The sequence below is a fragment of the Phoca vitulina genome, unplaced genomic scaffold (genome assembly GCF_004348235.1).
Source record: "Phoca vitulina isolate PV1807 unplaced genomic scaffold, GSC_HSeal_1.0 scaffold2, whole genome shotgun sequence".
NCBI classification, from domain to species: domain Eukaryota; kingdom Metazoa; phylum Chordata; class Mammalia; order Carnivora; family Phocidae; genus Phoca; species Phoca vitulina.
This window is the reverse complement of record NW_022589705.1, coordinates 11,234,597-11,248,949: the sequence shown is the minus strand read 5'-3', so window position 1 is coordinate 11,248,949 and position 14,353 is coordinate 11,234,597. Positions and strand designations below refer to the sequence as shown.

The 14,353-nt window shown below is 35.8% G+C and overlaps 1 protein-coding gene across 7 annotated transcripts in view; it reads right to left on the bottom strand.

The window, feature by feature from the left end:
* Positions 1-14,353, bottom strand: part of WDR47 (WD repeat domain 47) — a 55,891-nt gene that overhangs the window by 34,272 nt on the left and 7,266 nt on the right. For all 7 annotated transcript variants that reach the window (XM_032422060.1, XM_032422066.1, XM_032422067.1 and 4 more), the window contains exons 2-3: positions 5,082-5,248; positions 2,663-2,746 (exon numbers count right to left, since the gene is read on the bottom strand). In XM_032422060.1, the coding sequence (XP_032277951.1) occupies positions 2,663-2,746; positions 5,082-5,239 (242 nt within the window). In that variant the 5' untranslated portion in view covers positions 5,240-5,248. The remainder of the gene's footprint in view (positions 1-2,662; positions 2,747-5,081; positions 5,249-14,353) is intronic.

The window sequence follows — 14,353 nt, the reverse complement described above, 5'->3', positions numbered from 1 at the left end:
AGCAGGCTGAAAGAATGTAAGAAATGAACATTTCTGAAAAGTCATAAAATAACCATAAACTTTGAATCTTTTTTTTTTGTAAGGAGGCTCCAGCATGGAGCCCAACACGAGGCTTGAACTCACAACTCTGAGATCAAGACCTGAGCTGAGATCAGGAGTTGGATGCTTAACCGACTGAGCCACCCAGGCGTCCCTAAACCTTAAAACTTTTTAACAGAGATGTTCCAGGGAGAGGAGTCTACTTGACTTCCCTAAGAATTAAAAAATGTTGGATGCCTTAAGCACCTTAAAGAAAAATTATTTCTAAGGACTGAAAGAAAATAATAATGAACCCCAGTCATTCTTTCAACCACTGTTATGGTAGCAAACTGTGTCCAATAAAACAAAATCCTTGCCTTCAAAAAGAGAGTCATCTAATAAATTGTATGAAATATGTACACTGTTTTGGCAAGGTCTCAAAGGAATGTGAAACCAATTCTATCAGAAGGGGTGGGAAGTATAAGGAAAGTCTTATAAGAATTTTCTCTTGGAAGATGATCAGGTGTGTGCTATGTAAAGGCAGGAGATGGTGAAAGGAATACTATTCCAGATGAATGAAGAATGTATAAAGCAAACAGTTATCAAATAGCACCAGTGGTATGAATGGAAGATCAAAAACAATATAAGACTGTACTTCCATTAATGGTGGAATAACTTGTATCTGGCTAACTTTTCTACAGATAACAATAATAAACCCTAGGTAAAATTAAAAAAAAAAAAAAAGTATTTGAAAGCAATGAAGAACAACAAAAAGCTGGCACAACTAGAGGGAAGTCAATCCTTGGGGAAAAAAAAGAACCTTTGGGGTGAGATTCAAGGGTATAAGGTCTTCCAGTCAACACAATGTGAGCTAAAACTCAAGTAGAAAGTTGCAGTTTCACTTTCTTGAAAAGTCAGCAAAAACAGCTGGTACTGCAAGAGTAGCTGAAAAGCAGGGAGACATCCAAAAAAGAAGGAAGTCATAAGGAAAAATACACCAAAATCTATTATATAAACTCAGCCCAAATCTTTGGCTGTCCCTGAAACTGTGAAGATGCAAAGGAGACTCCAAGGAGCCCAGGGAAAGCAACACATAGAAGCCTAATTAACTGAACAAAGATCTCAGCTGGCATCCACTAAGTGAGAGCATAACCAAGTTAACTACCTGCATGAATAAAAGTCAACACTTTTCAAAGGAAGATAACAGAATCCAGAGTCTCAGCAATGAATCCATGATGTGCAGAATACATTTTAAAAATGACTAGATATATTAAAAAAAAATAAAAGTGACTCATAGTTAAGAAAAAGGCAATCAATAGAAGTTGAGCCTAAAATGACCTAGAAGTTGGAATTAGTAAACAAAGACTATTAGCAAACAATAGCTACTATAAATATTTTCAAGGACTTAAAGGGAAACAGTCACAATGAGTAAACAGATGGAAATATCTCAGCAGAAAAATGATAAAGAAAAGGAAATTCTGAAACTGAAAGGTACAATTATCTGAAATGAAAAATGCATTGCTTATGAGCAGACTGCTAATAGCAGAAAAAGGCATCAGTGAACGCTGAAGATAAATCAGTAGAAATAGTCCAGACTGAAGAATATACAGAAAAAAAAAAGTTTTAAAAAAAGGAACAGAACCTCAGTCCTGTGGGACAATATTAATCATCTAATACTGTGTAGAGTCCCAGGAGGAAAAGAGAAAAGGGCAGAAAAAATATTTGAAGTAATGGCCAAAAGCTTGCCAAATTTGATGAAAAATACAGACTTACAGATTCAAAAAGTTCAACAAACCCTAAGCAGGAAAAATACAAAGAAACCATACTTGAGCACATCATAATCAAACTGCTGAAAGCCAATGATAAAATCTTGTTGCCAGAGTCAGGAGTTGGAAGGGTGGACAGGTGAAGTGGGTCCAAAGGTACAAACTTCCAGTTTTAAAGTAAGTCATGGGGATGTAATGTACAGGATGGTGACTATGGTTTTAATAATACTGTATTGTACATCTTAAAGTTGCTAAGAGAGACATTAAAAATCTTCCTCACAAGAAAGAAAAGTTTTTGTAAATATGTATGGGGATGAATGTTAACTAGACTGTGATGATCATTTCACAATATATACAAATCCAATCACTGTATTGTACACCTGAAACTAATATAATGTTATTTATATGTTAAATACACCTCAAAAAAAAAAAACCAAGAAAAATCTTAAAGGCAGCCAAAAAAAAAAAAAAAAAAACAAAGAAAAAGAAAAAAGAAACATAAAGAGAATCAGGATACAAATACAGCTAAGTGTTCATCAGAAATAATGGAGGCCAGGAGAAAATGGAATGACATCTTTAAATCTTCACACTATTAAAAAAAAAAAATCTTCATACTATTATGAAGAAACAACTGTTGTAGATATGGTCCTTGTGGTTTTTTGTATAGACACTGTCAAAAAAGGTAGGTTTATATATAAGATTTTCAACCAATTGAAGTACATTCAACTTGTCCGCTAGAAATGCTCCAACTCAATTGGACTGAGTATACTATTTTCTAGGAAAATTAACAGTCTTGTTTTTAAATTTGTGTTTATTGTTTTGTTTTGCTAAGCTTCTAACCAATGATAAGACATTAAAAACTTCAGAAGAAATCTTACCTTTTTTTGTCAAATTTTTCCATACATTCTAGAGGCTGAATGAACTGAAGAACTTCATCCCATTGACCATCAAGGATTAGCTGCCTACATAAAGAAAAAAACCCATGCATGTTATCAAATTTGGGTTATACTAATTAAAAGCAGAATAAATATGACAGCATTAAAACTTTAGTCTGAAGTCTGTGATGAGGTTAACATTTTACTTGGTTTCTCAACCACTATTATTAAATTTTTCACAACTTACTTGTAACAACATATTCTATATGAGAAGAATTTGTGATCTGCAACCACTTCTCATTCTAATATATGTTTTTTTCACCTACATAAAAACATTGGGCTAAGTCTAAAAGTTCCTTTATTTTCCTATTCATCTTACAGTTTTAAAGCTCTTCTGTATTATTTAGGGGCCAGTGTGTGGGTATGTTCCAGACTCACTAAATCAGTGGTTCTCAATTGGGGCAATTCTGCCCCCAAGAAATCTAGTAATGTTTGGAGACATTTTGGGTTGTCACATTGGGAGGTGCTACTGGCATCAACTGAGTACAGGTGGGAGATGCTGCTAAACATCCTATAATGCACAGGACAACATGCACACCCCACAGGACAAAGAATTATCTGGCCCAAAATGTTACTAGTGCTGAGGTTGAGAAATCCTGCTCTAAACTGTGATTTCTACATCTCTGAGGCATTTGACACTAAAATTTATACTCTGAAAATAAAAACAGCAAGGAATGAGGACAGATTTCATCCTACTTTAGTGGTCTATGGGAACTTCCAAAAGTTTTAAGGCATTCTTATTGCTGCTCTTTTATAATAGCAATTGCCCCACTTTTGGCTTTTAGAACAGTAAAATTTTAAAAGGGATGGACAGGAGGATCTATATTGGATTGCCAACTTTTGAGTCTGCAAATAAGGAATATTAATAAAAAGCAATCATAATCATTTTATAAAGAGGTATTTTAATATTTAAAAAGTAGGAAGGACAAATTTCAAAGGTTAGTCCTTTAAGATGAATATATTTAGTTTAAAAACTTACTCTTCTACAATTCTTTGCATTTCAGACCAGTAAAACTTCATCAGAAACCCAACAGGTTCGAGGGCGGATATTTGAGAGCCACTGCTAAATTCCAGGAGTAGCAATGCTTGAAAGAGGGCCAAAAGAATATGGCCTCAGTACTGGTTCTGGACGATTATCCATTGACTAAGCTCCCCAGGGCTAAATGACAGTCGTAACACCAAATACAGGGAAGTTCAAGGAGTTTAAATAAATTCTCTTATTAAAGCTTTTTTTTTTTTTTAGGTTCCTTTTTCATGACTTGGGAATGCTTCATCTTTTAGGCTTTCCAAGTCACAAAATGCCACATGTCCAAGAATCTGTACTCTTTGTCAAGGATATTCAGTATCACATAAGCAGAGAATACATTTCTGTCTGGAAATTTGGGTTTTTCTTTTTCCATCTAATTCAAGTTAGGATATATTTAGCTTCCCATTTTGGCAAATATGTTAATTCCCTTTTGCTCTGCAATTCCAAGAATCTTGTTCTAAGGAAATAATCCAAGATATAGAAAAAGCCATTTGTATAAAAGATGCTCAATAGAGCATTTATTTAAGATAAACTGGAAATAATTTGTCTAAAAATAGGGGAACCATAAGGAAATTGATTAAACTGAAAATTTTTATAGTATAAATTCGTAATAACACAGAGAATCCTTATGATGTTAATGGATAAAAAAGGATACTAAATTATAAATGCAATAGAATTGCTGGGGTTTTTTAAAATATGCACAGAAAATTATTAGTATGAAGTGTGTCTGTGTGGTGGGTGATTTTTCTTCCTTATTTTTGTATATTTTCTATAATGAATAGGTTTATATTCATTTCTATGGCAAAAAAAATGGTACTGCAGAAATTATCTTTCCGGAGTCCCCGATTTCTTACTCAAGTATTTTTTGTGATGACACCACAACCACAGTGGAGTTGTGATTCTGGTTTTTTTTTTTTATGGACCTCTGGATCTTACTACTGAAAACATTCTATAGAGAACATTATTTTGTAAATGTTCCATTATAAAAACAAACATTATTTTTGAAAATTATACTTATAGGGGCTCCTGGATGGCTAAGTTGATTGGGTGTCTGCCTTTGGCTCAGGTCGTGATCCCTGGGTCCCAGAATCAAGTCCCACATCGGCCTCCCTGCTCAACGGGGAGCCTGCTTCTCCCTCTCCTCCCCGTTGTGCTCTCTTGCTATCTCTGTCGTTATCTCTCGATAAAATCTTTAAAAAAAGTGAATTAGAAAAATTATACTTATATAGCCGTCTCATGATTACAAATATATCCTTGTAATACACATATTACCTTATTAATACTTAACACTTCTTTGAAAGAGCTACAAACCTCATAATACTAATGAAATCATACCTCAGAAAAAGCATATCATCTGAAAATAGGCCATTTATGACTCCACTTTCCTTCTCAAGGGCCAACATACTAATGTGAAGCTTCTTTGAATTCAAGAAGTCTAAAATTAGCTTAATGATTTCAACCTCTTTTACATTCACTGTTTCTTCAGCCGTCATGTTGATAGCCTAAATATTAAACAGAACAAAAACAAAAATTAGTCCTACTGTTTTATTTCTAAGTGTTATTAACTGTCTGGAAACTACACATTAGAGATTTCATGGAAATATTTAGTACAGGTATTTTGAAGTGAAATTAATATTTATCAAAATCAGTCATTTTTTAAGGTGTAATAAAGGTTATAGCTATAATTTTTTTAAGTCATTATCTTTGAAAGATACACAGTGGAATAATACAGATTAAATGATACAAAGTCTGTGATTTGCTTCATAATAATACAAGAGGGGACTGGAAGGAGGTAAAGAGGAAACAAGAATAATCATGACTATTGAAGTGGGATAATGGGTAAATAAAAGTTCATATATTTATATTTGCTATGGTTTGAACATTTGTGTCCTCCCAAAATTAAACTGTTGAAATCCTAATCTCCAAATTGATGTTATTAGGATGTGGAACATTTGGGAGGTGATTAGATCATGAGGGCTCTGCCTTGGTGGGATTAGTGTCCTTCAAGAGGCCCCAGAAAGCTAGCTCAACCCTTCCACCTTGTAAAGATGCAATGAGAAGACAGCAGTCTGCAACCAGAGAGAGAGACCGCATCAGAACCTGACCATGCTAACACTCTGATCTTAGATTTCCAGCTTCCAAAGCTGTGAGCAATAAATTTCTGCTATTTATAAGCCACCCAGTCTATGGTATTCTGTTCCAGCAACCAAAATGGACTGAGACAGTATTATTCTGTCCATTCTTACACATTTTTAAAATTTGCCATAATAAAGAGTATTTTAAAAAGTCACTAATAACCAAACCATGTTTAGCTAGGTTCTAAATACCTTGCTCTAGGTATACACTCATTCAATAAGCACTTACTGCTTTTTCTCTGTGATAGGCACTGTTCTGTACTTAGGAGACACTGGCCTTGTCCTTAAGAAGCTTATAGTCTAGCAGCAACATGTAAAATGTTCAACCTTGTACTTTGGAGTCAAACAAAGTAAGGCTGGTTAAAAAGTGCAACTTTAAGTCATATTGGTACTATCAACCTAAACGTGAAACAAAGATATTTCAACTCTCTATAATCTCTTCTAACTTTTACCTATAAGTGTGCAGTGATACAACTAAGCACATAGGTTATGAATTCATAAAGATTTAGAACTAGAAGGAATTCTGAAGATCATTTCACAGATGAGGCCACACAAGTTAAAGGGCCTAAGTTGTTGTAATTTTCAAATGTCAAGGCTCAGAGCAATACAAAAGACTACCATGCTAACAGGATTAGCTACAAAGACACATCATCGGATCAGACTGTAAGCATATCTTTCTCACAAGACCAACTAACTTTAATGAAGCTCACAGAAACACATACATGTATGCAAACATGTTAATTTTTTTCCAATTTGTTTATTATTTTGTCAATCAACTTCTTCATAATGAGAAGTGTAAATGTCTAGCATACTAGAATGTTCCTATCAGATGAGTACATTTTCTCTCTTAGGCAGAGAAGGTGGTAGGGTAAACAAGGGACAGAACATGGGGAGATAATTATATGATTCAAATATTTAATGACATCAGACTAAGCTAATCTCCTACATCCATCCAACAATAAGAATATGCCTGCCTCAAGAAACAAATCACCAATCTCCCTCTCAACAGGGCAGCTACCCCAGTTCCGCATGCTTTGGGTTTCTCTTTGCTTTCTTCTGAGCTGACCATCCTCCTGTTCATAGACTTTGTTCAAAAGAGGATACACTAAAATTAATGATATTTCTACTCACTAAATTCTAATTACATTTCAGAACTACCTCCCTGAGATTACTCCTAAAGCACGATGAGTGATTTCAGAATTTCTCAAATCTTCATGTAATTTTTACTAGCAAAAGAATGGCTTTAACTAATTATCAGAAAAATAACTGCCCCCTCCATCTCTAAGTTCTTAGAGGGCACTTCACTTATATCACTATGTACCAACCATACAACCTAGTGCAGAGCCGAGATGCAATTTTCTAACGTTGTTCAATATACCCAATGATCCTGAACATTTTATAGGCCTCCATTTATTAAATATTCAGTCTAAATATGGAGTAACTCTGGAGTTACTATGAATCTATGGCAATAGTCCCACTTTAAATCGTAACTACAAGTTTAATGCTCCCATCATTTCTGATTATTAAAGCCTAAGAGAAGAAATACATTCTTACAAATACATATTTTACACTGACTTTACATTTAAATTTTGAATAGATACAGAAAATGTATCCTAATTAACCTAGAATTGGTCAGGGATTTTAAAACACAAGCTTTAATTCTAGACTGTGAAATTCCTAGTAGAAAAGTATAGTATTTTGAGGCGCCTGGGTGGCTTAGTCGTTAAGTGTCTGCCTTCCGGCTCAGGTCATGATCCCAGGTTCCTGGGTTCGAGCCCCGCATCTGGCTCCCTGTTCAGCGGGAAACCTGCTTCTCCCTCTCCCACTCCCCCTGCTTGTGTTCCCTCTCTTGCTGTGTCTCTCTCTGTCAAATAAATAAATAAAATCTTTATAAAAAAAAATAAAGTATTTTAACCACCCAACCCAGAATTTTAATTCTTATAAAATTCACTGTTGTTAGATATAAAACAAAACACAGATAAAGAGGCGCCAGGGTGGCTCAGTCAGGTAAGTGGCTGCCTTCAGCTCAGGTCATGATCTCAGAGTCCTGGGATCCTAGGATCCAGACCCATGTCAGCGGTGCACCACTTAGCAGGGAGTCTGCTGGTCCCTGTCCCTCTGCCCTTCCCCCACTCATGCTCTCTCTCAAATAAAATCTTTAAAAAACAAACTAAAACAAACAAACATAGGTACATGCTTGATGACTGTATCTTATTCTTTTCTAACCACCCTGTGTTACTGAAACATTTGTAGAGGCTCCCCAAATCCTAGCTATATAATTTAGAAATTAAGTACATTATAAATAGAAGTTTTAAAGATAACATAACATATAAAAACAGAGGGGCGCCTGGGTGGCTCAGTTGGTTGGGCGACTGCCTTCGGCTCAGGTCATGATCCTGGAGTCCCGGGATCGAGTCCCGCATCGGGCTCCCTGCTCGGCAGGGAGTCTGCTTCTCCCTCTGACCCTCATGATCTATCTCATTCTCTCTCTCAAATAAATAAATAAAATCTTTAAAAAAAAAAAAAAAACACATATAAAAACAGAATTCATATACATCTTTAATCTCAAACTATTAATCCCCACAAAGCTAGCATTTTTCTCTAATTCAGAAGAGTAGAATTCAATAATAAATGCTTCATGGGACGCCTGGGTGGCTCAGTTGGTTAAGCGTCTGCCTTCAGCTCAGGTCATGATCCCAGAGTCCTGGGATTGAGTCCCGCATCAGGGCTCCTTGCTCGGCAGGAAGCCTGCTTATCCCTCTGCCTGCCACTCCCCCTGCTTGTGCTCTCTCTCTCTCTCTCTCTCTGAGAAATAAATAAAAATCTAAAAAATAATAATAATAAATCTTCATCCCCCGTCCTCAGAGGAGATATAAAACAGAGTTAACTAGCTTAGAAACAACTAAAATTATCTTTTAAAATGAGATGCACAGTATGTTAAGTGTTCAACAAATGTTAGTTGAATTAACTTAAGATGCAAAAATTAATGAAGAAATGTCTCTAAAAAGGTACAGAGAAAATTATTTTCTTTCCTACTATTCTAAAAGCCATTCAAAAGGATAGGGGGTGCCTGGGTAGCTCAGTGGATTGAGGGTCCAACTCTTGGTTTTGGCTCAGGTCCTGATCTCATGGGATTCCTTGCTCAGCAGGGAGTCTGCTTCTCCCTCTCCCTCTGCCCCTCCCCCCCACTTGTGCTCGCAAGCACACTCTCTCTCTCAAATAAATAAAATCTTAAAAAATAACAGGAAAAAAAAAAGGAAAGAAAAAAGAAAAGGATAAAGCTCTAGCCCTTTATTTAGCCAAAGTCAGCTCTGACAATATCTTAGGTAGACATACCAGCCCATGGTACATGTGAACAATTACTCACCAGGCAGAATTTATGTAGGGCCAACAATAAAGTGTATTCTACTGAAAACAGAAAACTAAATGAAAAAAAAAACAGAAGGTTTCAGTATTTCCATAATAAATGACAAATTCACCTATTTAAAAAAAATCACAAAAATATCTCTATGGATTTTCCTTTTAGAGATAAGGTTTTGCTTGTATCTAGCTCTGGACTAGGTGAAATAAGGAAATAAGTTTTCTTTAATAATGAGTACATCTGGACACCAGTTGGAAGGTAGTTACAACATAGAAGAATATATTAAGGGGCAAGAAAATAAAATTATTTTTAGAAATCTAAGATTAAAGGTAAAATGTTAACAAGAAAAAAAATAATATTGACAAATAAATTGACTTTTTTTTTTTTAAGATTTTATTTATTTGACAGAGAGAGACACAGCAAGAGAGGGAACACAAGCAGGGGGAGTGGGAGAGGGAGAAGCAGGCTTCCCGCGGAGCAGGGAGCCCGATGCGGGGCTCGATCCCAGGACCCTGGGATCATGACCTGAGCCGAAGGCAGACACTTAACGACTGAGCCACCCAGGCACCCCAAAATATATTGACTTCTATATATATTTCTATACATGGATATGGAAAAAGTTTCATGAAAAAAGATCAGTGGTAACTTTCTAATCAAATATAAATAGATATGATTTAAATATTCCTTTGCAATGAGAAACATTTGAAGTGTTCTTTACTCACTTAGAATACAGATTAGGAAGGAAGAAAAATGCACAAAGCTAAGAATGATTCACAGGTATGAGATTAAGGGAATCAAGGTACAGCCATTATAAATTTTATAGTCAAGAAAAGCGCTTAAGAAAGTCTCCATTAATCTCTAACTCCATCCCACACAATAAAAATGACTCTCTTTAATCTTCCAAGTATTACAGAGTGCCTAACAATGAATAACACTGCCTTACCATTCCTGTTTACAGGCAAAAATGCAGATAAGGAAAGATTGAGATTAAGGGAATCAAGGTACAGCCATTATAAATGAAGCCTTTTAATGTAATACCAAACTGGGACATAAGACTACTGCACCTTTTCCTTTAAAAAAATGGAGAAATGGGGGTGCCTGGGTGGCAGTGGGTTGAGCATCTGCCTTTGGCTCAGGTCATGATCTCAGGGTCCTGGGATGGAGCCCTGGTAGGTTAGGCTTCCTGCTCAGCGGGGAGTTTGCTTTTCCCTCTCCCTCTGCTCCTCCCCCCCACTCATGCTCTCTCTCTCTCAGATAAAAATCTTTTTAAAAAATGGAGAAATAAATTTGCTATCTATCTTTTTAATAACATAGCATTCTAAAAATTTGTTAGTTAACTGTAAATGTCTGGCCTTTGGAATTATAAATGTGATGTTGCAAGTCACTTAATCTCTACGGGCTTCAATTTCTTCATACATAAAACAAGAGGGTTAATTTGGGTAATTTCTATGATTTCAAGTTTTATAATTTGCTTTAAGTCACATTTCAATAACAGCAAGTATACATAAATTCTTGGGGAAAAGTCTGGGATAATCAGAAATCTCTCATCTATAAGGTCAGTTTAATAAGAGGAAAGAAAATAGATTTGTTTTAAATCATATAAGCAAATAAAAGAAAAGTCCTTCTAACTGCAAAACTCTGTCATGTCTGCTAATTAGCTAAGGTTTGTGACATGGATGTAGCATGTGTCCCTTCTTACTGTTAACAGCTGTTCTCCATTCATCAATTATTCTAATTTACCTTCTGGAACTGTGAATAATTTTGGCCTGAAGAACAAATTATCTTTAAAGCAGGTACAGCTTAATATAGCTATAAAAAGAAAAGAATTCAGTTAACATACACTAAATGTTGTGTATATGCATAAAATATCTTTTGGAAAAAAAACAAAAAATTGACAAAAATGATTGTCTCAAAGGAAAACTGGATAATTAAAATAGGAATGGGAAGAAGACTTTCGAGGATATATCCTTTTGTACCTTTTGAATTTTGTACCATGTACAAATATTACCTATTCAAAAAATTTTAAAATAATAATATGAAACATAAGTAATTAATTTCCCATTGCAAATTACTTGAAAATTCTAACTGCAAGTAACTGGAAGGAATTAGTAATATAATGAATATAATGTATTCATTATATACATAAAAAAGTAATATTTGAGAATGATTTGTAATTTTTTTTTATAACACAAGACCTCTTCTCAGATCTGATTCAAAAATTATTTCAATCTTTCTTTATGAGATTAAAGTAATTGTGTTCTTTCCATATTCAAACCCACAAAAATTTTAAAAGCATATTTAATTGCTGAAGAACTAAAAATTTACAAGATAAACAAAACTATTTTTGACTCAGACTATGTAATTAAGTCCCATAACCCAGGGGTGGCTGGGTGGCTCAGCTGGTTAAGCGTCTGACTTTGGTTCAGGTCATGATCTTAGGGTCCTGGAATGGAGCCCCACGTAGGGCTTCGTGCTCAGCAGAGAGTCTGCTTCTCCCTCTTCCTCTGTCCCTCCCCCTGCCCATGCTCCCTCTCTCTCTCAAATAAATATTAAAAAAAAAAAGTCCCATAACCCAGAAAATGTAAGGAAAAAAAATTGTCAAATTTGGCACTAAAAATGTAAACTATAAACCTTCCATTTCTAATAGAAGTTGCCATAAACAAGTTAAAAGACACAGGAAAGGGGCGCCTTGCTGGCTCAGTCGGTTAAGCTCTTGGTTTCAGCTCAGGTCTTAGGCTAAGGTCATGGTCTCAGGGTTTTGGGATTGATTCCTGCCGGCAGGCTCTGCACACAGTAGGGAGTCTGCTTGAGATTCTCCCTCTCCCTCTGCCCACCCCCACTCTCTCTCTCTCTCAAGTAAATAAATAAATCTTAAAAAAAAAAAAAAAAAGACAAAGGACAAAATAGAAATAAACATAACACACATAAAGTTAAATGATTACCACTGAGAACATATAAATAGCATCTTCAAATCAATACCTCCCAAAATTCCAGTTGAACAATGAGCAAAGACTATAAAGAGACAATTCACAGAACTATAAAAGACCAATAAATTTATGAAAAGATGTTCAACGTCACTAGTGATATTAAAATAAGATACCAATTATGGCCTACTAGTTTTGCAAAAAAGACCTGATATCTAGTGCTGGCAAGAGCGTGAGTAAATGCCCTTTCACATATTGTGTTAAGAATGTAAATTTGGGGGCACCTAGGTGGCCCAGTCGGTTAAGCATCTGCCCTCAGCTGGGGTCATGATCCCAGAGTCCTGAGATCAAGCCCCTGCTCAGCGGGGAGTCTGCTTCTCCCTCTGCCCCTCACCCCCCTCGTGCTCTCTTATCTATCAAATAAATGAAATCTTAAAAAAAAAAAAAAAAAAAGGATGTTAATTGGGACAAACTGGAAGAGAATCTGACAGCATGAAATTTTTATCTATGAAAATTTTAAATATTTATACTCTGACTTACCAATTCAATTCTACTTCTAGAAACCTATCCTTAAAAAGTACTTGCAAATATACACAAAGGTACATATACAATGATGTTCCTTGAAGATCTGCTTGTAATAGAGAAAAATTAGAAATGAACTGAGCTCTCATCAATAGAATTGTTAAATTATGGTAAATTCATTAATATAGAATACGAATGCATCCTCGCAATACAAAGGCACTTCACAGAACAATATAGCTATCAATAAATATCTGAATGGATAAATATAAATAGGTCCACTTAATTTTTTTAAAGGGAAGATATGATATGCGTGTCTAAATCAATAACAAAGAAAGGTCTAGTGGGATACATATCAAACTGTTAAGAATGGTTACCTCTGAAGATAAGGAATTGGATGCAGGGCATAAAACTAGGAAGAGAAAGGGGCTGAAGGGAGACTGTTTTATTGTTTATCATTTGTATTATCAGAAATGGTTTACATTGGGCGCCTGGGTGGCTCAGTCATTGGGCATCTGCCTTCAGCTCAGGTCACAATCCCGGGGTCCTGGGATCGAGCCCTGCATCAGGCTCCCTGCTCCGCGGGAAGCCTGCTTCTCCCTCTCCCACTCCCCCTGCTTGTGTTCCCTCTCTCGCTGTGTCTCTTTCTGTCAAATAAATAAATAAAATCTTTAAAAAAAAAAAAATGGTTTACAAACATTCACATATTACCTGTATGTTTACACACATATTTCTTGTATGAATACAATTTTTTAATTTTAAAAAGAAAAAAACTATGAAAAATTACAGGATTAGATCTGAAAGGTTCTCTTCTATATCAACGTACCAACTAGAATAGAATCCCAAAGATAAGATTAACTGCTATGTTTACAATGCAAAAACTATTGGGTACTATTCTAAGATCTTTACTCGTATTGTTTAAGTGATCCTCATAGCAATCTTATGAGATAGGCAGTTTCATTCCTATTTTACAGATGAAGACACTTGGTTTTGTAAGTTTAAGAAATTAACCCAGTATCTGGGGCGCCTGCTGGCTGAGTCAGAAGAGCATGCAACCCTTGATCTCAGGGTTGTGAGTTCAAGCCCCACATCTACATTGGGTGTGGAGATTAAATAAATAAACTAAAAAAATTAACCCAGTATTTACATTAAGACTAAACATGTATTTCCAAGCAGCTAAATACTTCAGAAGTGTGTCAGGACATACATCCTGGTATCAACATCCATGTCGACACCCATCAGGAAATCTTTAAAAAGTATCAGAGGGTGGGACGCCTGGGTGGCTCAGTTGCTTAAGCATCTGCCTTTGGCTCAGGTCATGATCCCAGAGGGATCGAAGCCTGTTTCTCCCTCTGCCTGCCTCTCCCCCTGGCTTGTGCTCTCTCTCTCTCTCTGACAAATAAATAAATAAAATCTGTAAAAAAAAAATTAAAAAAATAAATAAAAATAAAAAGTACCGGAGGGCACCTATTTAACAGGGTAGCAAACAAAGGGGAGACAATTTATATAGAGAATCTTGAGCAGGCTCCATACCCAGCAGGGCTTGATCTCACAACCCTGAGATCATGACCTGAGCCCAAATCATGAGTTGGATGCTTAACCGACTGAACCACCCAGGCGCCCCTAAGGCAATAAGAATTTCAGATTGAAAAACAAAATGTGTAGAGA